Source organism: Symphalangus syndactylus, chromosome 10 (assembly GCF_028878055.3).
Source record: "Symphalangus syndactylus isolate Jambi chromosome 10, NHGRI_mSymSyn1-v2.1_pri, whole genome shotgun sequence".
NCBI lineage: Eukaryota > Metazoa > Chordata > Mammalia > Primates > Hylobatidae > Symphalangus > Symphalangus syndactylus.
Window position 1 is genome coordinate 18,941,463 of NC_072432.2, and position 24,443 is coordinate 18,965,905.

Below are 24,443 nucleotides of genomic sequence, written 5' to 3' on the forward strand. Positions count from 1 at the left end.
ATGGGAGTAGGGTCAGAGATAGTCACAGAAATGGATAGGACAGGGACCCTGTTCTCGGGGATTCAGATCCAGCTGGGGAGGAGACAGGACAAATTCAGGAAACAGGGAGCAGTATTCAGCAATCGTAAGAGCTACAGTTGTTTGAGCACTTAACTGTGTGCAAGGCAGCACATTGAGCACTTTACATAAAAGACCTGATTTGCTCTTTGCAGCATGTCTGTACGAGTTATCATCAACCCCATTTTGTAGATGAGCCTAGAGATGTCGAGGTGACCTGCCCAAGGTCTCTCAAGGAAGTGCCACAGGTGGGGTTCCAGTGCAGGTCTGCCTGAGCTTTGAACACTCCACTTAACCGCCTTTCTGTGAACAGTAATTAAATGACAAATGTGAATGATCAGGGCAACAGCAAATGCAGAGTTGGAAGGGGTAGAGGGGAGGGCTCTGCAAAGCAGAGATGTTGAACTACAGGAAAGATTCGCTCCTGTATTTCTCCTCCCTGGAGAAGATTCCAGGTGGGAAGGGTGAGGGAGCTGCCAATAAGCATCATTATAGCTCGACCATGAGTATTGCACTTATGGTTTAGAAAGTGCTTTCCCATCTGTTTTCTCGGGATTTTTACCATATACCTGTGGGGTAGTTAGGGCAGATATAATGATTCCTATAATGATGGGAACCGAAGCTCAGTTACTTGACCTGCTCATGAATAGCAGAGGCCAGAGTAAACCCAGGCCGCCTCTCAAAAGATCTTTCCTCTCTGCACTGTGGAGCCAGGCGAAGCCAAGGCTCATGGAGGAGGCCTTAGCTGCTAGCAGGGCACTTTTAGAAGGATTTTAATGAGACAATTAATTTATTATTCATAGCAGTAATGCAAATATAAAATGAAGTCTCTTTTCACACATTGGATTTTGGGTTAGATTTATCATAGTATGTACATTTGAAACATGTTTATCTGTCAGGTGTTCAGTCTCATTCATTTATTCATTCAACAGAAATTCATTGCGCTCCGTTTACATCCATGCCAAGCCCTGTTCTAGTTATTCTTTTTAATATTCAGTTCAGTTATTCAGCTTTCCATAGATGAAGCACACAGTGCGGCAGCCATGCGAGCTGAGCAGGGTCAACATCTCTGAAACTCTGAAATCTCTTTTCAGTGGCTGTCTTGATGACAGCTGCCCCCACTAGAGTCCCCAGAATCTCCCCAAAGAGGACACACTCGAACAATTCCTGTGCACTTTTACAAGTTAGAGAGTTACCTCCCAGCCACGACATCATTCTCCTTCCTGGAGGACTCAGCAGGTGCGTCTGTAAAATGGAGGAGGTCTTCACCTGGAGTCAGGTGGCCTGGGTCCCACCCTGGTTCTTGGTTGGTTTCAAAAGGCTTGGGAGCTGAGCCCCTGCTCCCAAGAGGAAGAAAGGGCTAGTGTGTCACCATACCTGGGGCGGGAGTTGCAACCTCAGAGGAAATGAAGGGCCAAGGGGTAAAAGTGGAACCCCAAAATCCCAGTATGTGGAAGCAAGTGCTTCCCCTCTGTTCCTCCCCACAAAAGCTCCACCTTCAGCACCATGGCCTCACTGTGTCCTTGTGTCCCTGTGCTCTTTCTTGTCAGTCCTCTCCTTTTTTTGGTGGTGGAATGAATGGGACAGATGACCAGGAGTGTCTCTCGGGGTTAGGTACGTGGCCGGTAATAGTGAGTGTTATTTACCCAGTGCTGTGTGCCAGCACTATGTAAAGGACTTTGTGAATGTTATCCCATTAATTGTCCCAAGAAATGTGTTGTTTTTCCCTCTTTATGGATGAAGAGTTTGAGGAGTTCACAGAGTTACTCAGTGCCAGAGCCAGGATGCAAGCCAGGGTCTGCGTGTCTCCAAAGCAAGCCCTTAACCGCATGGCAGGCTTTGTTCAAACGCGCTCCCAAGCGGAACCCCCAGTATGTCCAGCAGATCAAAGGGGAGCAGAGCAGCTTGAGAAAAGGTCGAGGAGACCCAGAGCGCCTTACGTGCCTTTCACATTCCTCTGTGGGCCTCTGCAGAATGTTAGGGCGCCCCCAGTCACTGTTTTAAAACTCCTGGTCTAGACAGTTCCCAAGGCTTCATATAGCACCTGATTTGTCTGATTATACTCCAGGACCGAAAAATGGCTTCAAAAACAATTGCAAGCGAAGTCGAAGTGTGGAGAGCCTCTTGAGGAAACTTAAATACCGATGGCTTCTTTCAATTTATGTGCACGTATACATATGTTTCGGTAGCTATGGATGCAGAACTTGGTCGTTCTCACGTATGACTCGTTGCCTAAAGTCTGGGAGGCATTTGTAGTTAGGCCATCCGGGCACTCCATCTCTCTTTTAGTTTCTATTGCAGCTACACTGTGAGGTTGGTGTTGGGTCGGCCTCATGTTTTACAAATGGGAACCTCAACTCAGGGATGAAAGTGATTTGCCCAAGGCTACATGGTCATTAGTAGCTGACCACACTTTCCAGTGGGGTCTCCTGAAATCCACTTCTGAGTTCTTCACCTTGTCAGAGCTGCCACAACTCCTTGCTCCAATCTGCCCACATGGGCAGATCTCAGTATGTAACTTCTCACCCTCTCTCCTGCTTAGAGACTTCAGCTGCCATGTCATGGGTTCTAGAATCAAGGCAAAGCCCTTCACTGAGTGTTTAGTATGCACAGTCTGACCTGACCACATCTGCATCTCCCCATCTGCAGCTTTCAAGTGATCGGAAGAATAGATAACTCCTAGGCTGGGCGCGGTGGCTCACGCCTGTAATCCCAGCACTTTGGGAGGCCGAGGCAGGTGGATCACGAGGTCAGGAGTTCGAGACCATCCTGGCTAACACGGTGAAAACCTGTCTCTACTAAAAAAAATACAGAAAAAAAATTAGCTGGGCGTGGTGGCAGGCGCCTGTAGTCCGCCTTCCCTTGAGCCAACCGGCTTCCTAAAGTAGGACTTCCAGGTGCAGAGGGGGCACCACAGGGAGAAGGAATGGGGTGGGCAGGAGCTACGGCCTGGGAAAGCCCCTCCTGCTGGGAAGAAAGGAGCTAGGGCTTGTTTACTGTCTCCCGTGTGTGCTGGGCACTTCCGAGCTTTATCTCATTTAACACTGAGACCAGCTCTGAGAAGGTATTGTCATTTCTACTTTTATATGAGAAAAATGGGCCTTTAGAATTGTTAATGTACGTAAGGTCATAGAACTAGGAGACAAGAGCCTGGATCTGGAATTTGGACATGGCCTGGCCACAATCTTTCCACTGTACCATGCTGCATTGGAGGAGTGAGGCCACGCTCTCCTCTCTCTTTCAGTTCGCTGTCTGTTTCTAAACGACCTTTCCAGCCCTCTCTTGCTCTTCACCCTCACTGAAAACATGTGCTGTGTCAAACTGGTCGCATCATTCCCTCCTAAAGCACCTTCCCGTTCTCATCTCTGCCATTTCACTGTGGCTCCTTCTCCATCCTAGCCTCCTACCATTCCTTACCCCATTTCCAAACTCCTTCTAGTAAAATCCTGTCTCTCCTATCGGTTTTTAAAGCCCAATTCAAATATTACCTTGGCCTGTAAGCCTTCTCAGTTTACATAGCGTAGCAGAGAGAAGTTGGATTTAGAGTCAGAAAACCTTGCTTTGAATCTCAGGCTCCAGTTCTAACACCTTGGATAACACTCTTGAGGGGTTTTCCTCATCTTCTGTAGTAGAAGAATAACGTTGGCCCTCCTGACGCACATGCGAAATCCCGTATGGCAAAACGCTTTTTCAAACTGGAAAACACTGTATTTGTGTTTTTATTACCCCATTCTCCCTCCTTCTCCCAGATTTAGGAGTTATCTTTTTTTTTTTTTTTTTTTTTTTTGAGACGGAGTCTCGCTCTGTCGCCCAGGCTGGAGTGCAGTGGCACCATCTCGGCTCACTGCAAGCTCCGCCTCCCAGGTTCACGCCATTCTCCTGCCTCAGCCTCCTGAGTAGCTGGGACTACAGGCGCCTGCCACCACGCCCAGCTAATTTTTTTTCTGTATTTTTTTTAGTAGAGACAGGTTTTCACCGTGTTAGCCAGGATGGTCTCGAACTCCTGACCTCGTGATCCACCTGCCTCGGCCTCCCAAAGTGCTGGGATTACAGGCGTGAGCCACCGCGCCCAGCCTAGGAGTTATCTATTCTTCCGATCACTTGGGCACTAAGTAATAACATTACTCTTTTCTGGCACTTACCATGTGATGCCCAATATTTACTTATTTTTGTGTGTGGCTTTATTGTGCTCAAGTCACCCTGCAGATCCTTCCCCGAAACTTAACAGCTGCCACATTGAAATGTGGTTGTTTATTTTCAGGACTATCCTAGTCACTCCTAATGTAAATTGTCAGATCCTAGAGGGCAAGTGTGACCTGAATTCATTTTGGATCCTTTGAGAACCTAGCACAATGCTGTATCCGTAATAGGTACTCTGCTGATAGGTCCTCAGATACGGGATTTAAACGGATGAATATATTGGACACTGTCGTTAGGACTCTGAAGATTTATTGTAAAGTATACTGCTGTATTGAGATTTTAGAGACATTTAGTGAGCCAAACTAAAAGATGCCTCATTTAACTTTAAGGTTCTGTGACATACTAGAATAGAAATTTGGGATTTCTGATGTTGATTTGTGAGATACAACTTCTTTTTTCAAATCTAGAAGAGACCGAAAAGGAGAACTCACATATGAAAGCCAGTGACATGTTGGAAACCAAAATTGGAAAATCACATTTGTTCTGCTCGTTCCTTATTCTGCTGTAACACAGGTACAGCTTTAGAAAGGTGTTTAAGATAGCGCTGGCCCGTCTGTAAACTGATGTTGACGTTGTTGACTTCTGAGATTTCACATGAAGCAAGCTTTTCTACCTTAATTTAAGGCCATAAAGCCATGTATTAAAGATCACACCAACAAACCTTAGTGCCTGTCGGGTTTCCGAGGGAGTTGGGCCCCTGCACACAGCCACCCAACTTGTACCTGCCCAAGGGGGCCCCGTGAGGGGCCAGTGGGGCTGACATGCAGCCTGCAGCCTGCTCGCCATGGCCCGCGTGGGGGCAGCAGCTGTCCTGAGGAAAAGCCACCTCTTTCTGTTTCTCAGGAAGGCTCGTTGTGGTTCAGCAACTGCCCTGTAAATGAAAAGTGTGATATATTGTGGTCTTTTACTTTTCTTACACTGGTCATGACCAAATCATTGAAAAAGAAATAAATTCATGAAGGATAGAATCTAAGGAAACGTGCTGACAATTCAGCCTTCCTGTGGTTTTGTTTTTGGAGGAAAGTCATATGGCCATCTATACGGTGAAATAAGAATTTTGAACCAGTGTGTTTTGCATCTCAAAAGTTAAAAATAGACCTGGGATGTTGGCGCGGGAAGTCTGTTATCCTTATAAGTAGCAGATTATCAGAGAGAAAGTGACCTGGACAGCAGTGCCTCAGCAGCAGCAGGGGAGCGGGGCTGGCGAAGGGCAGAAACCTGAACCTGCAGCGATTGCGATCCACACGGTGCCTTTCGGCTCCTGAGAGTATTGTGTGCAACTTGGGCTGCCCCTCTGCCTGAAATTCTTTTCCATTTTTCAGAGACAGGGTCTCACTCTGTTGCCCTGGCTGGAGTGCAGTGGTGTGATCATAGTTTACCAAAGCCTCCAACTCCTGGGCTTAAGGTACTCAGCCTCCCAAGTAGCTGGGACTTCAGGCATGCACCACCATGCCTAGCTAATATTTTTATTTTTTGTAGAGACAGTGTCTCCCTCTGTTGCCCTGGCTGGTCTTGAACTCCTGGCCTCAAGCAATCCTCCAGCCTTGGCCTCCCACAGTGCTGGGATTATAGGTGTGATGCTTGAAATTCTTTATCATCTAAGTGCACCCAAACTCCCTAGCATGACAGCTAAGACCCTGCATGACCTGCCCCCATCTACTTCTTCGAGCTGACTCCTGACACTCCCCTCTTGCCTCCATGTGCAGCAGCCATACCACTTGTCATTCCTGCAGCAGTTCTCCTTCCTTATGTTTTAGGCTGTGCACTTCCTCACCTCATTGACATGCTTACCACTCTTCTGCAAAAAAAAAATTCTACAAAAAAATACAAAAATTAGCTGGGTGTCATGGTGCATACCTGTAGTCCCAGCTACTCAGGAGGCTGAGGTGGGAGGATCAGTTGAGCCCAGGGGGTGGAAGTTGCAGTGAGCTGAGATAGCACCATTGCACTCCAGCCTGGGCAACAAGTGAGATCCTGTCCCCCCCCCAAAAAAAAACGCCACCAGAAAACCGCAATAGGGCAACAAATGCTTGCTTAATTTATTTGTTCTGCTTGCTTCTTAAAGAATGTATCCAGATATTCCAATCAACACTTATTTTTTGTATGGTCACATATATCTTCAATGGACACTGAGAAATACAGTCTTTTACTTAAACACTTAAATATAATGGTCTTTGGCACGGGAAATCCAAAAGCCTCCTTTGGTGTCAATTCTTCAAAGCCTGTATGTATCCTGCTATCATCTAGCCTGATCTCTTTGCATTTTTGTTTGCAGAACAGTGTCTGGCACATTCTAGGAAATATTATAAGTATTTGTTAAATAAACTTTTTTTTCCTTTGAGTTAGAGTCTTGCTCTGTCGCCGAGGCTGGAGTGCAGTGGCGCGATCTCGGCTCACTGCATGCTTCACCTTCCAGGTTCAAGTGATTCTCCTGCCTCAGCCTCCCGAGTAGCTGGGACCAGCTGCCACCGCGCCTGGCTAGTTTTTGTATTTTTAGTGGAGACGGGGTTTCACCATGTTGGCCAGGCAGGTCTTGAACTCCTGACTTCAAGCAATCTGCCCGCCTTGGCCTCCCAAACTGCTGGAATTACCAGCATGAGCCACCGTGCCCAGCCTGTTTTCTATTTGAATAGGTAGCAGTCTCCCTCCTTTAAAGTCTAACTCTGAAATAGGATGCACTCCTATGCCCCTGTATGTCACCAGCCTCCGCGCCACCCCCGGGCCTCACAGACTCACATGACACAAGGGACAGCACCCCTGGAATCTTGCAACACCAGGACCCTGGCATGTGCTCTGCCGGCGTCTTTGCCTAGAGTGACCTTGACTACCTTTGCCTCCGTGATCTTTTATTTATCCTTCCAATCTCAGTTTGAATTCCTTCAGGGCAAGACTCTGAGTGTTCAATGCTGTATTCCTATTGTAATATTCCTTTGCGCAGAGTAGACTCTTAATAACTATTCTTGAATAAATGAGTGAGTTCCATGTTAAACCATGTTAAAGGGTAATGTGCCTCCAGTTATTAGTAGATCAGAGTGGGACAATTGATTGAATGAGGCCGTTTCCTTGTGCAGGATTGTCCCATGCGGCGCATGAGGTCTTCATCCCACTCTCCACATGCTGGCAGTGTAAACGTACATCAATGTTGATAGCACCCCATCTACACATTGTGTCCATCAAATGCACTCTCTACGAATGTAAGCTACAGCATGGTCCTTAGCAGGCCAGGGTTGTGGGATCAGTCATCCTGAAGGCAACTTGGCTTTAAACAGGAAAAAAAACTATTCCATTGCCATCAACTGAACCTCCCTCGTCCATTGTCTCACAGATGCTAGGATGAAGGGAGAGCGGATGAGAGGCTGTGCTGAACATTTCGGCCGCATGACCATAGTTAGGAGAGAGAGGTCAAAGAGCACATTCCACTGGGGGTCAGGTTACTGTGCCTCATTTCTCTACAAAGGATAGCTTATCGCACGCATATTTCATAGTAGGTTTTCAAATCATTACAAAGTCGAGACAGATTTTCTTTCAGTATTCCATACAACCAATATCCTTGTAAATAAGAATCCATAAAATTGTTTTCTTAGTATTGCATTTTTTTCAAACAAGCAGAATTATACTGTGTTATTCAGATTCCAAGGGGTTTACAATGTTTTTTACTTGAAATCAAATTTTATATCTGAAAGGTTAATAGAGAAAACTAATTATACTGCTATCTGGTAACCAAATGTGTGATGAGACATTTGTCTCTGTAATTAACAGCAAGGAACTTTTATAGTTCCATAAAATCAAATGCTACATAGAGTATTCTGTGAGCATTTGTTTGGCCGAGGTGTCCAAAACAGAGATGTTTATGGATGATATAAACTTGAGCTGAAATGTAATGCAGGTGTCTGTGTCTCCCGCAGCATTTCTCATTGTTGAAATGGAAGCCAAAAGATTAATACCTTTACATTGTCATGATAAAATAAGTGATGTGTTCTTGGAACAGTGGAACGCTACATAAGTTACTCAGTAATTCCAAGAATTTATTCTGTTCCAGGAATAATATCCTTAACAATTTATTTTTACAGAAAAAGTTGATGCAATAGAATAGACTATGAAGTTTCTTGCATGGTGAATGGAATTATATCTCAAGTATGACTTTACATCTACATAGGAAATGTAAAGAACCCCACAAAAACGCAAGGTTCAGGTACCTCTTTAAAAAGTCAGGAGATGCAAAAGTTAAGGTTCCTCTGTTGCATTAACTCATTCTCATTGCACATAGATAATTTTTTCGATTACTAGCAAGACTTTAATGGGTACCTTAATATGCACAGCATGAAATGTGCCTGAGGAGTTGCTGCAGGAATATTAGCTTTAGCGTTTCTCTACAAGTTCTTTTTAACTCTTTTTAGCTCTCCTCTGGGAGGGAGAGCCTGGTGCCGGCACGCAGTAGAGCAGGGTGGCCCATGTCCGACCCAACTTCCCTGGTTTACTTGATCATTCTGGACGTCCAGGCAGCTTTGTCTTCCCATTTGTCGAGGCAGGGGAAACTGAATTTCCCACCCGTCATCTGTGATGAACTGGGAAGAAGATGGAGATGAGACATGTCCCTCGGGGAAGGCTTTCATGGGAAGATGTGGCCGAATTTAGGCACCAAATGGCCTCTGCTTGCCACCCCGCTGCACGCTCTACAGAAAGAAGGAGAACTGCACAGATGCCTCCGATGTGGGTTTATCTCTTGCACATCAGTGGTGGTGTTTTTCCGTCAGCTTTCCTCAACCATATCTTCTCGTCATATCTGTTATTAGAATTGACGTTAATATATTCATACTGTAGATATTTATTGAAGCCACTATGCCACGCTGGGAGGTTGTACAACCCACTAGGGTGTGATAAGAGAAGTTAAGGATTCTGAGGGAACATGGGACAGGAGCCCTCCCAGGCCTGGGGAATTAAGGAATATGGCCCTTGAGCAAATGACCTTGAAACTGAGACCTGAAGGGCCAATCTGGTGTTGGGGCTGAGGACACAGAAGGGGCGACATGTGGGGACCAGCTTCTGAGACACAGGAAAAGGCCTTTGGCAGGGCCAGGGCTGCTTCTTGGACAGTCGCTTCTTGGATTCTGATTGAATTGTTCTGAATGGAGTCCTGGGCACTTTTATTTTTTAAAAGTTTCCCCAGTGGTTCTCATGTGCAGCCAGACCCAAGAGCCAGACACCACCATAGAATAGGAGAAATGCAGCAGGAGCCAGGGCTGGAGCAACAGCAAGGAGGCCCGGCCTCTCGGGGAGCTGCAGCTCCATCCTGGGGATATTGGCACTCCATGGAGGTCCGCAGTGTAACTCGATTTGCATTTTTGAAAGATCACTCTAGCTTCAGGGTGGAGTAGAATGGGAGGGGAGCAATCCTGAAGGCTTGTGACAGTAGCCCCATCGAGTGATACCAAGAATGGGGTGGTGGTGGGGAGAAGCAGTAGGATTCTAAAGTAATTTAGAAGTTATAAGAAGCAGAACTTGGTGACTAATCAGCTGTGGGAGGGAGGGGAAGAGGAATAACTCCTAGGTTTTTGGCTCAGACAGCTGAGTTGGCCCATTTACTAAGGCTAGGGGATGGTCGTGATAAAATAACATTTTTAGACATGATGTTAAGGTTGCTTTTGAGATGTCCAAGTGAGGCTATCTGGTAAGCAATTGGATGTATGGCTCTGGAGCCTTGAGGTGGAATCTGGGCTGGAGTCCTCTTGTACAGATAGTCAGTGGAGCCAGGAGAGAGGACAGGTGAATCCAGGAAGAGCATGGAGGGCAAGAAGACTGCCTAGGCCAGCGTCCTAAAACTGTGGACACTGAAGGCAATGTTTTGCACACCAGTGGTTGTGACCTGTAAGTAGGTCATGATATCAATTTAGTGGATTGTCACCGACACTACAACAGTAACAACAGCAAGAAGAAGAAGAAGAAAGAAATAGAGTAGAATAGAAAACATCAAAGTGCACTGCATGCAGGGAAGACAAATTCCTCCCACTGTTGTTAAGAGGCGTGTGCGTGGTGTACATATCTGTATGTGTGTTCTAGGTCATCATGAAAAATGTGGTTTTTGCTGTGAACCATGGTCAGAAAAGTTTGGAAGCCACTGATTTAAGTTACTGTTGCCTTAGCCCCAGAGATTTCCCAAGAGACTCACTCGGGGAAGGCTGCCATTATCCAGGTCCCTTGGGCCCCAAGTTATCCAAATCCCTTGAGATCCTTGGAAGAAAAAGCCATTGTGAATGTGATCTATTTGTCATCATATTAATAGTATTTACATTGAAAATGAAATTGTGCCATAGCATGTGTGTTTAACTTGGAACATTTAAAAAACTTAAATGACTGAGGAAATATAATCCAGATGGTACTTAATGATGTTCATACTTAAGTGATCCATGAGGTAGATGTGGAATTAACATCTCAGGAACAAGGGGAGATTTGCATTTCTGTGTCGAGACTCCCTTAGAAGTTTTCTGTACAGGACAGCAGAGGATCAGCGTTTGAACTTATATTGAAAAGGGCGTCTCTTTGCAAATAGTAAATTATGAACATTTTCTTGTTGAATGAAGGCAAGACTTGTGTTACTGTAGGAATTCAGAAACGGCTCTTAATCTACAATCTTGTTCTGTTTTTCCTAGGTGTATTGTCAGCCTTTGGAGACTTTTGCTGTGCGTTTCATAGAATTGTGAACACAGACTTTTATTTCACTTTTCTGAAGTTTTCATCTTTGGCTTTTGTAGAACTAACAGGCTTCACATGGACCAAGTTTCCAGTTTGTTTTTTTCTAAGAGACAAGATCTCGCTATGTTGTCCAGGCTGGAGTGCAGAGGCTGTTAACAGGCATGGTTATAGCATACTGCAGCCTTAAACTCCTGGGCTCAAGTGATCCTCCTGCCTCAGCCTCCCAAGTACAAATTTCCAATTTAAAAGGAAATATCAGCCTCGTTCTTCTTAGTTTGGAGCAGTGCAGCTAAGTCAGAATCCACAAAGATGGTTTGGTCCAGTGATTTCCTTGTTTCCACCATGTGTGCTAACATTTCTAGGTCGTTAAGGTACCAACTAGTTCACACGGCACCCACGTCTTGTTGTGACAGCTCCCTGGACACCGGCTTGATGGTCTCATGAATGGAGCCCTTCCTGCCATTCAGCTAGTTCCTTGGGCAGCTTAGTAGAGCGGTGCAGCACAGGGACCCGGAAGCCTGATGCATCCAGTGCAGATCTCTAACCTCACAGTCTCTGCATCTCCTGGGTAAAATGTGTACGTCAGTGCTCAAATCTCTTAGCTTGGTGTCAGGATTCAATGTAGGCAGGGTGCTTGCCAGAGGCCTGATATATACTAAGTGCTCTGTAAGTGGTATTCATAGCTTTAACACTCTTTCCCATAAATACATCCAAATTCCTTTTAAGGATACATGACTTGTAATGAGTTTCAAGAGAGAGTGGCCTTAGCATGTATTCCAGGGATTACAAAACATACTACACCCCAGCACCTCCCTGCTTGACTTTTCTTGCTGCCGTCTAGCTGCTGGTGAGTCAGTCGTTCCTGCCCAGTTTCACTGTGATGTTTTCAGGTCCACAGCTACATCTACCAGTTGCCTTATACCCAGCTTGAGAATACCACAAGGAAAAGTTTGTAAATAATTCTTCTAGATTATTTTTCCTTTAAAACAGTCACATATATTCATTTTGAAACCATTTTTTAAACAATTTATAAAGCTGAAAACAAAAAGTAAAAGATCCCAGCTGGTCTGAAGTTAGCGAGTTACCTCAATTGATTGTTCATGGTGAGTTGTAGGTCAAACTCCTTCTACTGTTACCCCTTCTCACTAATACACTTGACTAGTTATTTGGGGTTTTGGGGTTGTTGTTTTTTTTGAGATGTAATCTCACTCTGTTGCCCAGGCTGGAGTGCAGTGGCGCGATCTCACCTCACAGCAACCTCCGCCTTCTGAGTTCAAGCGATTCTCCTGCCTCAGCTTCCTGAGTAGCTGGGATTACAGGCACCCACCACCACACCCAGCTAATTTTCGTATTTTTTAAGTAGGAATGGGGTTTCACCATGTTGGCCAGGCTGGCCTTGAACTCCTGACCTCGAGTGATCCGTCCACCTCAGCCTCCCAAAGAGCTGGGATTATAGGCGTGAGCCACCGTGCCCAGCCCTTGACTAGTTTTTTTTTTTTAATTAAAAATTAAAAATATCTCATCCCAATCACACTCTCCAGTGATAACCACTATTACCAATAGAGGTATGCGTGAAATGTGTGTGTGTGTCACAGAAAAAGAAAATAGAATTATGCTATATAACATGTTGCAACTTTTTTCACTTAACCTAATCTTTATTTATTTCACCCATATTGACTGCCTATTTGGAGCCAGGCAGATTTAGCCCCTAGTTATCCTGTAGTGAATGAGATGATCATGATCTCCTTTCTCGAAGCTAATAATTTGTCTTTCACATACTTCCAAATGACTCTAGAAGGGTCTATTTCACTCTTTACAGATATGAAATGATATAATTTCTTTCTACTGCTGTACCATAATTCATTTATCTAATGTTCTGTTGATAAATGTTTGCATTGTTCCCAATATTTCCCTTGTAAAATGATGCTGTAGTGAATATTCATAGGTACTTGGAATATTTCTGTAGCATAAATTTTGGTAAGTGGAATTGCCATATTCTGCCCCAAAAAGGTTTTGCCAAATTACATCCCTACCAACGGCATATAAGAGTTACTGTGACCCTAAACTATCACCAAATAGGGACTTTTTGAATCTATAATTACATAGAAAGGAAAAGAATTTTATGTTAATTTTCATTAATAATTAGAGACAAGATACTTAAAATATTTATTGATCTTTTTTTTCCTCTTGTGAATTACGTGTTCACATCCTTTGCCCATTTTTCCATCATTAGTATTCATCATCTTCTTTATTGATTTATAAGACCTCTTCCATGCATTTGAGATTTAACTCTTTGACTTGATTATTCTTGAATATTACTCGAAGTGGTGGTTTCAGACCTAGTGGCTTAATGTTAGATGCAGTTACTCATCAAGGAACACTGGACAGCCATGCTATGTTGATTATAAAATAAAACTTTGCTTTCCGCAATATAAGAACATTTGGAGGAGAAACAAGTAGACAAAAATCTTTGGATTCTCTGGGTAGTTCTAACCGTGTCCTATTGCTCTTACTAAAACCTTCATTGATCTCCTGTCACTCTGAGGATAAAGTCAAAAGTGTCAGGGTCCTTTTGTTTTTGACTTTGCCCCATGCATTGCCTTAACTCCAGCTAAGTTCGCTGATACGCCATTGCCCACTTCACTTCTCTCTGCCCTCAAGCTTTGTTCAGTGCTGTTCTCTTTTCTCCTCCCCAGAGTGCCCGTGGAAGTGCTGCTGTTGTTTATTGACCACCTCCAGTCTTGCCATCTTTGTGAGGTGTAGTCCTCCCTGGGTAAAATGATCTCTTTTTCTCTCTGTAATTCCTGAAACACTTGTCACTTATATGATTTCTAAGGCATTGATCATGCGTTCCCTTAGTTTTGTCTGTTCAGTCACGGACACCATAACTGTGCTCCTAGGAAGTGTAGCTGGCGACACTGAAGAGCCTGACTTGCAGGCACCAGCCCTTGCCTCTGGGATGGGCCAGCCCACCCACCCCTGGCCTTGCTTTTCAGCTGTCAGACATGTAACTGTGGGTGCCCAGTGCTGGGGCCCAGGGTCTGTGGGAAGCTGCACATCTTGGGGGGTAGAAGATTGTTTTAAAATTAAATGCAAAAACAAGGAGAGTATAGGGCGGTACTTGCATTTACTTTTTAAGAGAAAACATAAGGACATCTAAGAAAATTGTTCCTTATTCCCCTCCTAGGACTCTGCCCCCAAACTTCTCATAGATACTTACTCTCCTTTGGCTTTCTGTGTTCTTTTAGGGAAAAGTTTGAGAAGCTATGTGATAGCTCATTTTGCACAGCTGTTTCTTGCTTCATTTCCTAGTATTTCTTTGCTCCTTTTGACCCTAAATGCCCATCTCAAACCCTTTGTGCCTGTTTGGCTTTCAGTACCTGTTTTCCTGCCAGGATCCTTGGCGTTCCTTCTTGGTACCTGTCCTGGCTTCACATCTTCAGCCATGATTACAAGGTGCTCCTGCACCCTGTCTGTGGTTGACCCCCTGTGCCGCTTAGGCCTGCCTGTCCATCAGAAGAGTGCCATTATATTCTTAGAGCTGTGTACACACTCTTTTGTCTCCTGTGCTAGGCTGTAAACTCCTGAAGGGAAGAGACTGTGTGTTATATTTCTTTTTTTTTTTTTTTGGTCACATTGTGTCTCATATTTAGTAGTAGTACAATAAATATTTATTAAGTGGATGAGTGAACCTGATAGTATGTCAACAGATTTAAAAGGATCTTAGCTATCCTTTAAATGTAAATGCCATGTATACATTGGGCTGCTTAATTATTTTCTATCTGTAGTTCTCAGCTGAACAGGACCCTCAAGCATGTGGAGATATATTTGTGTCTAGATACTCCTTTTCATGGTGTTTGATTCATCCAATTAAATGATCCTATGGCCACTTTTTGGCCTTTCCTTTTCCATGGCATTCAGCCTATGCAGTGTGGAGCCCTTGGAGTTCTTGAGCATCCTCCAAGGGCGGCTTCAGGAATCGGGTTCTGGCGCAGTCTCCTCAGCAGAGCTTTGCTTTTCTTTCTTTATTGGGGTTCCACTTTAGATTGCACTTGGAAGAAAAAGGGCTTGTTTGAAAAACCGCTGCCCTGTTCCATAGACTGATGCTTTTCACACAGGAGTTCGACTCCCAGTCTTGTGTGTCCCTCATAAACATGGTTGTTGTCCCTGCAGGCTGCCAGCCGGGACCTTGATAGCATCTGCATGTTAATGGGGTCTGGAAAGAGGTGCCAGCCTCAGGTCCTCAAAGCACAGGGTCCGCTTCAGATTCTTCTTCTTTCATCTCACTTGTGGAGGTTGTGTGGAGAGCTGCCCACAAGCCTGAAGGCCCCGGCTCCGTGCTCCCACTTGACAGGCTGCCCATCAGTCTGTCCACAGCATGGCTCCATGCCAACCTCTACGAGTTTTTAAGAGGAAATGTTTTGGACCATATAGTATAATCCTGGTCATCTTATTATTTCTCACTGATAAATTCTTTCTCTTTAACATGCCATTACCCGCCCCTTAAACAATGCAAGGAGTTTTAAAGCATTTTTCTTTAAAATATGTTCACAGTGTTGTGTAACCACCTCCAGAGCTTTTTCATCACCACAAACAGAGATGCATTCTCATTGTCACCTCTCCTGCAGATGCTTCTGCACTGTTTCTGGTGTTTACGAACTGGAAAGTCCAGCTCTTTGAGACCATCTGTGGCCTCACCTCCAGGCTGGAAGCTGCATTTTCAGTTCATTGTTTTTCTTTTTGATAAAAAACAATGTCCTACCCATAATACTGCATAGTATATTTAGAGGTAATGAAGTCACTCAGTAGCCATTTATTTATGAGTGAAACAACCCAGCCCCCCTTCATCTTTCCTTGTTCCTTTAATCTGTTCAATTGGCTTTTTCATTATCTCCTCACGTTTCTCAATGGCCTCTTTAACATAGGACAAAACGGGATATGATAGTGTAATACTGAGTGTAGCGGTAGGATTGGACCCCATTTCTTTCAGACGCCCTCAGTCCATTCTGCTCAGGTAAGTCACCGAACATAACATCCCTGAGTGATGGGTTTGAGACTGGCACGGGGAGAGAGTCAGTCAGTTCTGATCAAGAGGATAGTTGCCTCAGGGGTTGGGAATTCAGGAGGGATAGGTTTGACTCACTTTACCAGCTTGGAATCATATGAAGTCATATCTTTTTAAATATCTACTAATAAATGAATGTTTTGAGTTCTTTACATGCTAGATTAGTAGATCTAGTATCTCTATATAAGATGTCCTCCACCCCCTAAATTATCCATGACCCTCAGGGGCTTACTCAGTCCAGAGGGGCCAGCCTACTAATGGATAGAACCGAAATATGGCTTCATGCTCAACCTCATGCACCCGGTAGCTGCGTTTCCTGTTGCCTGCTTTTATCCAGATTTTCTTCATCAAAACTAGACTCCATATCTCCACTCCCTTGCACGCATCTTTTTCCAGTTCTCCTACTGGTGTTTATATCTCTTCAGTGACCCAAGCTGGAAACCTTGGGGTTATCATTCATGGATTCTTCCCGCCTCCACCCCCTGCAAATCCAGCTAATCCCAAGCCCGTTTGATTAAACTTCTTCAGTGTCTCTCTCTCTCCATCTCCATCCTGAAAATCCTGGTAGACTGACGTTGCCAGCCTTCCGTGATAATATTCTAGCCAGGTTCCTCTATGCCATACCAGTTTCACCATAATTTTGCCAGAATTGTTTTTGTATAGGATATATCTGATTATTTACTATCTTTACATGAAAAGAGACCTGAATCTTAAGTTATCCAGTGATAACCCATTGGCTCCAGTGTACAATTCTTCTCCCTTCACCCTGCATGTGGTGCCCTAGCAGGGTGGCCTCACTGTGCGCTCCAGCTCTGTTGCCTGCCTCATCTCATGAATCTTAAACTCCTGGCTCGCAGAACTGCTGCTTGGGAAGAGGGATGCAAGGTAATACACCTCTGTGAGCTTCTTCCAGGGGTTAAAAGAGCAGTGTTTCGAGGAGCAAGAGGAAAGCCCAGTCTCCTCCACAGCCTCAAGGGAAAGGAGAATGAATAATTTTCATGCAGGGGCCACAGGGAAAGCAGGATCCACAGGGAAGAGGCGAGTCTAGCTCTAGCAAAGAAGCAGAGCGTGCCATCTGCAACCAGGGGGGGCAGTTTACCAAGTAGAGTTCCAGGGCACACAGTTAAAAGAGGCAGGGGTCAGTGGGCCGGGAAAACCAGGACCATTGTTTGGAGCAAGAGATCAATATAAAGGGATTCAGGTAAGAGATGCTGAGAGAGTTGGGGTACCTTTCAATTGGTACCCGATGATCTTTGTATCTCTGGCGCCTAGGAGGTGCTTGATAAATATTTGTCAAATAATTTATTTCTGATACGTTTTCATTCTTTCCTGTTACTTGTTTACTATCTTAGTGTTGCGTTCTGGACTTCATTCTGTTTTTGATAAGCCGGGTTTTTTTAATTACTTAAGAAAGGTTTATGGAATGCCTGCTGTACATCAGCACTGATACATTTGTAGGGCACAGATAGGGTGACTGTTACCAGGAATTTTCCTAATAAGGAGGCATATAGATGGGCACACGTGCAACTGCTGATTTGGATGGAACTCTTTGAGTTTCATTATTAACTTAACTGATAGCATTGTCCTCAGCAGTCACCAGAGGCCCAGACAAGCGCCAGCAAGAGATCTACAAGCACAGGTCCCTTTGGGGCAGGCTCCCAGTCAGGGGTTGGATTATGGGCCTTTAATGACACAAGCACAGTGTGAGAGTTTAAGAAGTTTTAGTACTTACGGACCCCGGGGGATATAGCACACCCCTGGAGGCCACACACACACACAGGCCAGAGCGGGTGTCTGCCCCATATGGCCTGGCAGGGGAGAGAAAGGAACCCATGGCCAGTACCTTTATTGGGTCTAGAGCATTATCCAGACAGGTTTCTTATAGGGAGCTGTAATTCATGGGCTGAAAGCAAGCAGGCAGGGGTTGCAGGAGGTCACACAGCGACTGAGAAGGAGTCACTGTGGCATATCTGCACGGTCCACGTGGGGTGCGAGGGCCAGCAGGCCGCATCTAGCTGTCCTATAGGGAGGTGGTCACCAGGCAGCAGTTGTATAAAGCAGATGTCTGGATCGACCACACTGAGGAACCGGGAGGGCAGCGAATAGAACTGGAAACTGTCAAGGGTGACGAGCCTCGCTTCTGGAATGAAAAACTCCCACTTATATTTAAAATGGATGCCAAGGCAACATAAAATTATGAGCATTCGCTGCACTCTCTCTGTTTGTTTGTTACCATCTTTTATCGTGATTACCTGTGAATAATCATGTTCCACGTAGTGGATCCTTCTCTCCTAGCCAAGTTAAGGGAAACCTTGTGTGGTGACTTCTGTGTTGCCCTCACATTTATCAGATCCTGCAAGATTATGTGTCATAAATTCTTTGTGTAAAGGAAAGTGATCTAGTAGAGTCTTGAAATTTAGTGAGGGGGAGAATCCAGCATACAATCTTTTTAGATCTTGTCCAAGAAGTATAGTTACTAAACTCCAAAGGATTTCAGGCTGCCAATAAGGTAGCCACGTGGCATGGATCCATTTTAGTACGATTTCTTTGTGTTTGTTTTTCTGAAAAGGATTCAGCGTCTTGGAAAGAGATCAGGAAAAATGCACAGGTTTCCTTACAGCGTCCTGTTTCGCTAGAGAGCTCATTGCTCCAAAGAGCTTCCTTTTCCTGGTATCTATACCTGGAGAAGTCATTGACTAATTATAACTGGAAATACCAATAGAAGTCAATGAATGCTTCCAATCTCAATCTCCTATATACTTTTCACCAATTTTTTTTAATCAAAGAACTTGGATTCCACTATGATAGAAGAAGCCCATCTTCCGAAAAGGACGCCTGTGACTTCTAGAGCCACGAAGCGCTTGGTTAACACTTTGGTGACGATGAAAATCCTGTTCCCCTCCTGGACTACCATGTACTCCCCGGGTTATGGTTCAGACCGTTGCTTTAGGATTTAGGAAACCAGAGAATATTCAGTGGCTTGTCTAGTATCCAGTAGCAGGTGGGCATAGTTAGGAGGCGAGTCCAGGTGTGGGGGTAATAGCCCAGCCTGTCCTGCCCACACTAACACTGCACCACACTCACCGAGCTTCTATGGCTTGGCCTGCTCATCTGCTCCCAGCAACCACTGTCCCCAGATTATTTAGGTTGACTCAGCTTTTTTGTCATTGGCACTTTGAGTCTTCAGGCCTCGTTTCTGATCCTCTGCCCCATCTGCCCCAAATGTGCAAGGAAACCTCTTTCTTCCTGTCTGCCAAAGCCTGTCACTCATCATTCCCTGCTGTGGAGTGGAGCCCCAGGACTCCCTCCTCCTAGGCAGCAGCTGCAGGGGTGACCTGCTCAGGTGCTCCTGCTGCTTTGGGTGAACAGAGTGCGACTCAGTAAACCCCAGAGACCATTCCTGAATGTCCTGTCATCTCCCATAAGAAACTTTCCCCACAGGCCGGGCGCGGTGGCTCACGCTTGTAATCCCAGCACTTTGAGAGGCCGAGGCGGGTGGATCACGAGGTCAGGAGATCGAGACCACGGTGAAACCCTGTTGCTACTAAAAATACAAAAAATTAGCCAGGCGTGGTGGCGGGCGCCTGTAGTCCTAGCTACTCGGAGAGGCTGAGGCAGGAGAATGGCGTGAACCCAGGAGGCGGAGCTTGCAGTGAGCCGAGATCGTGCCACTGCACTCCAGCCTGGGTGACAGACCGAGACTCCGTCTAAAAAAAAAAGAAACTTTTCCCCACTCTGCCCTTCTTCAGCCTTCCCTGCCACCTCTCAGCTCACCTCTCAGCACAGATTTCTGCAGTTACTACAGTTTTCTGTGTTCCATCCTTTTAGTTGTTGTTGGGTTTTTTGTTTGTTTATTTGTTTTTTGAGATGGAGCCTCACCCTGTCGCCCAGGCTGGAGTGCAGTGGCACAACCTTGGCTCACTGCAACCTCCGCCTTCCGGGTTCAAGTGATTCTCCTGCCTCAGCCTCCTGAGTAGCTGGAACTACAGGCGCGCACTGCCATGCCCAGCTAATTTTTGTGTTTTTAGTAGAGACAGGCTTTCACCATGTTGGCCAGGGTGGTCTCAAACTCCAGATCTCAGGTGATCCACCCACCTCAGCCTCCTAAAGTGCTGGGATTACAGGTGTGAGCCACTGTGCCCGGCCCTGTGTTCCATCCTTTAAAACATGCCACAGTGAACTAGGCCGTGAACTTACTTCCTCTCAGGACGGACCTGCTTCTGGCCTTCTGCCCTCTTCCTTTCAGCACTGTTTCTTCCTCCTCAGTCCCCCCACGTCCTGATTTTTTGTGTATTTGTTTCGTTTTGTTTTGCCTTTGGGAGACATGTTTCTGCACATGGCAGGCACAGCCCACCGCCAGAACCCCTCACACCTGCCGCCTTCCTCCTGCATTGCCACCTGCAGCTTAGGATGCTGCTTGTCAAAATGAAAATATAAAGTTACACAAAACTCGGGTTATATTTTCAGCCATGTACTTTTCATAGGCACAAATTCTGGAACTCTGAAACTGAGGTCATGACAAAGCAGATTTGCCCTCAGAAGGTTCCAGAATCCTTGTGACACCTTCCTGTTCCTAATGGTAGCACTGTATCTATCCTAGCATTCTATCTACAGAGCAGAGGCAGGACCTTTGGCAGCAGACACATCCCTTCTCCTGTGATGTGTCAGTTAGCTTGGAGAAGCAAGCTGGCACGGACTTGAGAGCTGGGGTGGGTGTCTGCCCCATGTGGCCTGGCTATGGCTGCTCTTTTCAGGGAGCCTGGGGTCAGGTGAGGCGGCCACCCACCTGTGCCAGAGAAGGCCAGTCTCTGCATGGACTTCAGTGCAGGCATACCCGGCCTGATGGGGAGGGCTGTGGGTGGAAACCACACAGAAAAGATGCCTCCTCTTGCTTGAACTGTGGTGTTAACTAGCCAGGAACGTATGTGTCTGGTTGCTGAAATTAATACCGCATTTGCCTATGGGCTTATCTTTCAGGATTCCTCTGGGGCCTGTTCCAGGCACGCCCTGTTCCGTAGCCTCTTGAGAAAGTAGTAGATTTTGCTGACTCTGCATTATTTAAATCTCACTTGGTCGTTCATTCTCATAAAATCTGGAATATGATTTATTGTTTATATATTGTAATTTTCACAGAGGTTTGAAGTAGAAATAGTTTTATCTCAAATTAGAATATTTCTCCTCTCAAGCATATGCCAACAACACATAGCAATATTGTAAATTTGGAAATCTGTGTTATTTCTGTGTTCACTCATGTTCAATTAGACAGAATTAATCTGTAATGTTTTTAGTGTCATTTTTAAAAACTAAAGATATTTATTTCAAAATAGTGAACAGTAAATTCAAAATAAACTTCCTTATTTAGTAACATAACATATATTAATAAGCTAAATATCTAACTGGAAAGCACAAAATGGCTAGGTTATTGTGCAGTTACCAGTTCTACAGAGAAACCTGGCTTATGTGATCCCAAGTGCAGTCATTATATTGAATGTGCTGTATTTATTTGTAGGAGCTGTATTTTTCTTAACAGATGCTGTCTGTTAGCCTTTTCTTTATCTTACAGTTTAAATTTCAAGCATTTATTAGAGTAAACGGCATGAATGTTTACACACACATACCCTGGCCTAAGATTTTTTTTTTTTTGAGACAGGGTCTGCCACTGTCACCCAGGCTGAAGTGCAGTGGCACAGTCTCGGCTCACTGCAACCTCTGCCTCCAGGGCTCAAGCAGTCCTTCCACCTCAGCCTCCAAGTAGCTGGGACCACAGGCACACACTACCATGCTGGGCTAACTTTTGTACTTTTTGTAGAGATGGGGTTTCTCCATATTGCCTAGGCTGGTCGCAAACTCCTGAGCTCAAGTGATCCGCCCATCTCAGCCTCCCGAAGTGCTGGGATTACACGTGTGAGCCACTATGCCCAACAGTGGCCTAAGATTTTATCTTCTGGGTTTGAGAAAAAAAAATTAATTTCTCTTCATCTTTATGAAGATACTGGCTGATGCACAGTTTAAGAAGATAGTGTGTTTGAAATAGCTCGTAATAGATATCAGCATCCTCTGATATTATTATTGATAGAAAATATTTTCTTTTTCTTTTCTTTTTTTTTTTTTTTTTTGAGATGGAGTTTCGCTCTTGTTGCCCAGGCTGGAATGCAATAGTGCCATCCTGGCTCACTGCAACTTCTACCTCCTGGGTGAGCCGGGTTCTTCTGGCTCAGCCTTGTGAGTAGCTGGGATTATAGGCATGCGCCACCATGCCTGGCTAATTTTGTATTTTTAGTAGAGACAGGATTTCTCCATGTTGGTCAGGCTGGTCTCGAACTCCCGACCTCAGGTGATCTACCCGCCTCGGCCTCCCAAAGTGCTGGGATTACAGGCCGGCTGAAAATATTTTCTATCTGTACAATATTATAGACATCTTTAATATTTATTAAGTACTCCCAGTACAGTAAAGAAGTTCTTTTATTTAAAAAAAATTTTCCTGAGGGGGGAGAAAAATCTTAAAAAAAGAAGTCAGCGTAGGTGAGTGAGGTGGGATTTCAAAGTGGCCTGTGACCTTTCGCAAGCAGTTACGCCGCAGGGGAGGTGGCAGTGCGTTTGGCTTGGGAGGAGGGCAGGGTGGGGAGGCTGCACTTCTGCCCTTCCGGTGCTGGTACCACCAGTGACCTTGAGTGGCAGGGACCTCTCAGTCATCACCAGGCTGATGTGATGGGAGTCAGGGTGCCAGAAAGACAAAGCCCCCTGGCTTGCCACGCTGCCACCCTCGGCGCCTCTCTGTCTCCCCGGCCATCCTCTCTGAAGGTGATGTCTCCAGCGGCAGCGTGTCATCCTGGAGGACATCGTGTCAGTAGTGAAGCCCTGCGTCCCTGCCAGTCCAGGCTTTCTTCTTTGTCCTCGCCCCACCTGGTGAAGCTGACAGACAGCGAGCAGAGCACTTTAGTGACCTGCCCATTCCGCGCGGGTGGCTGTGGCACATCAGAGCAGAGGGGTTCCGCGGTCCAGTTCTATCCTTGACCTTCTGTCCCAGCCTGTTTCCTCATCACCTTCTCCCTCAGAAAATACTTCCAAAGAGGGAATTTCATGTTTGTTCCTGATGACACACTCTCAAGAAACCTCTTTCATCATAAGAGACTTGCAGAAAGAGACTAAAATGAGATGCACCAGGAATAGGATGGGTTTTTTCAGACCGTAGTCAGTTTTCCTGCCTTTGCGTTTTACAGATTAAGTTTATAGAATCAGTCATCTTTCCCATTTCCAAAGAGGGTTGTTTTTTCTTTCTCTTCTTTTTGGTTAGTGAACTGTTTAATCTTTCACTAATTTAGAGTGCTAACTTTGGCCCTGTTTCCATTAGGAGATGAAAGCATGGAAATAAAAAAGCAAATTACAGGGATGAGAAGATTGCTGAACGACAGCACTGGGCGGATCTATCAGCGAGTTGGCAAAGAAGGAGAGAAACTAAAAGAAGAGCCCCAGGACCTGGATTTAGTCTGGCCTCCGCGTTTGAACTCATCTGCTGAGGCCCCGCAGAGCCTCCACCCGTCTTCACGTGGTGTGTGGAATGAGCTACCGCCCCAGAGTGGACAGTTCTCAGGGCAGTATGGCACCCGTTCTAGAACCTTCCAAAGCCAGCCCCACCCTGCTGTGAGCTCCAATGGTATGGTTGTCAACAAACATTCAGAAGGCTCTCATGGGGGTTTGTACTGTTGTGTTTTATTTCTAAATATTCAGTGTGTTGAGTTCAATTTATTAAACCCTCCCATAATTACCTGCCTTTGCTGAGTTACTTTAAAAGACAGGGAGACACAAAGGAAAGAGTTGAAGACTATCAAAAAACAGAATTGAGAATTAGGAAAGACAGGGGGTTCTATATTATAAGTGGAGATTTCCTGGTAGAGATTTTAGCCCTTTAAGAAGTTAAAGCAATCATTTTGTGTCCATGTACAGATATTATGTCACAAAAAAAACTGAACATTAGGGCAGAAAGAGCTCCCCATTGTCTTTAAAAGAAGCTTCCTGGTCCTATGATGTGTTAGTAACATATCCTCTTGGTTACTCCTTCACCTTACTCATTATCAGAAGAGTCCCAGATAAAGGCGGGGGCAGACAAGGGTGGGGGGCTGATAACCCAGCATCCCACATCAGTACTGAACCCAGTGATCCATATTTTGTAACATGCTTCATTAGCAATGGAAAGTATTCCTTTAAAGTAAAATTTTCTTAATTTAAGTTTCCTAATTGTTAAGAAAAGAATCAAATGACAATTTTTTTTCAAAGCTTTAGGAAAAAAACCTGATGCTTTCTGTGGTCATATTAGTTTTCTATCCAACCACACTGGATGCTATAATATTTGTTCTATAAACTCTGTAGAGATGTGCAGATCTATAGTTTTCACAAAGAGAACAAGAAAAAGGTAAGAAAGCATTTTCAGTTT

General features: G+C 45.1%; 2 protein-coding genes across 15 annotated transcripts in view; one reads left to right on the top strand and one right to left on the bottom strand.

Moving 5' to 3' along the window:
* Positions 1-24,443, bottom strand: part of PRPF18 (pre-mRNA processing factor 18) — a 132,619-nt gene that overhangs the window by 106,923 nt on the left and 1,253 nt on the right. The gene's annotated exons all lie outside the window — the stretch shown is intronic.
* BEND7 (BEN domain containing 7) overlaps positions 1-24,443 on the top strand; it is an 87,180-nt gene that overhangs the window by 5,769 nt on the left and 56,968 nt on the right. For 13 of the 14 annotated variants that reach the window (XM_063610128.1, XM_063610129.1, XM_063610133.1 and 10 more), the window contains exon 3: positions 23,360-23,705. In XM_063610128.1, coding sequence (XP_063466198.1) covers positions 23,360-23,705 — 346 coding nt within the window. The remainder of the gene's footprint in view (positions 1-23,359; positions 23,706-24,443) is intronic. The other variant, XM_063610137.1, reaches the window with a different exon arrangement.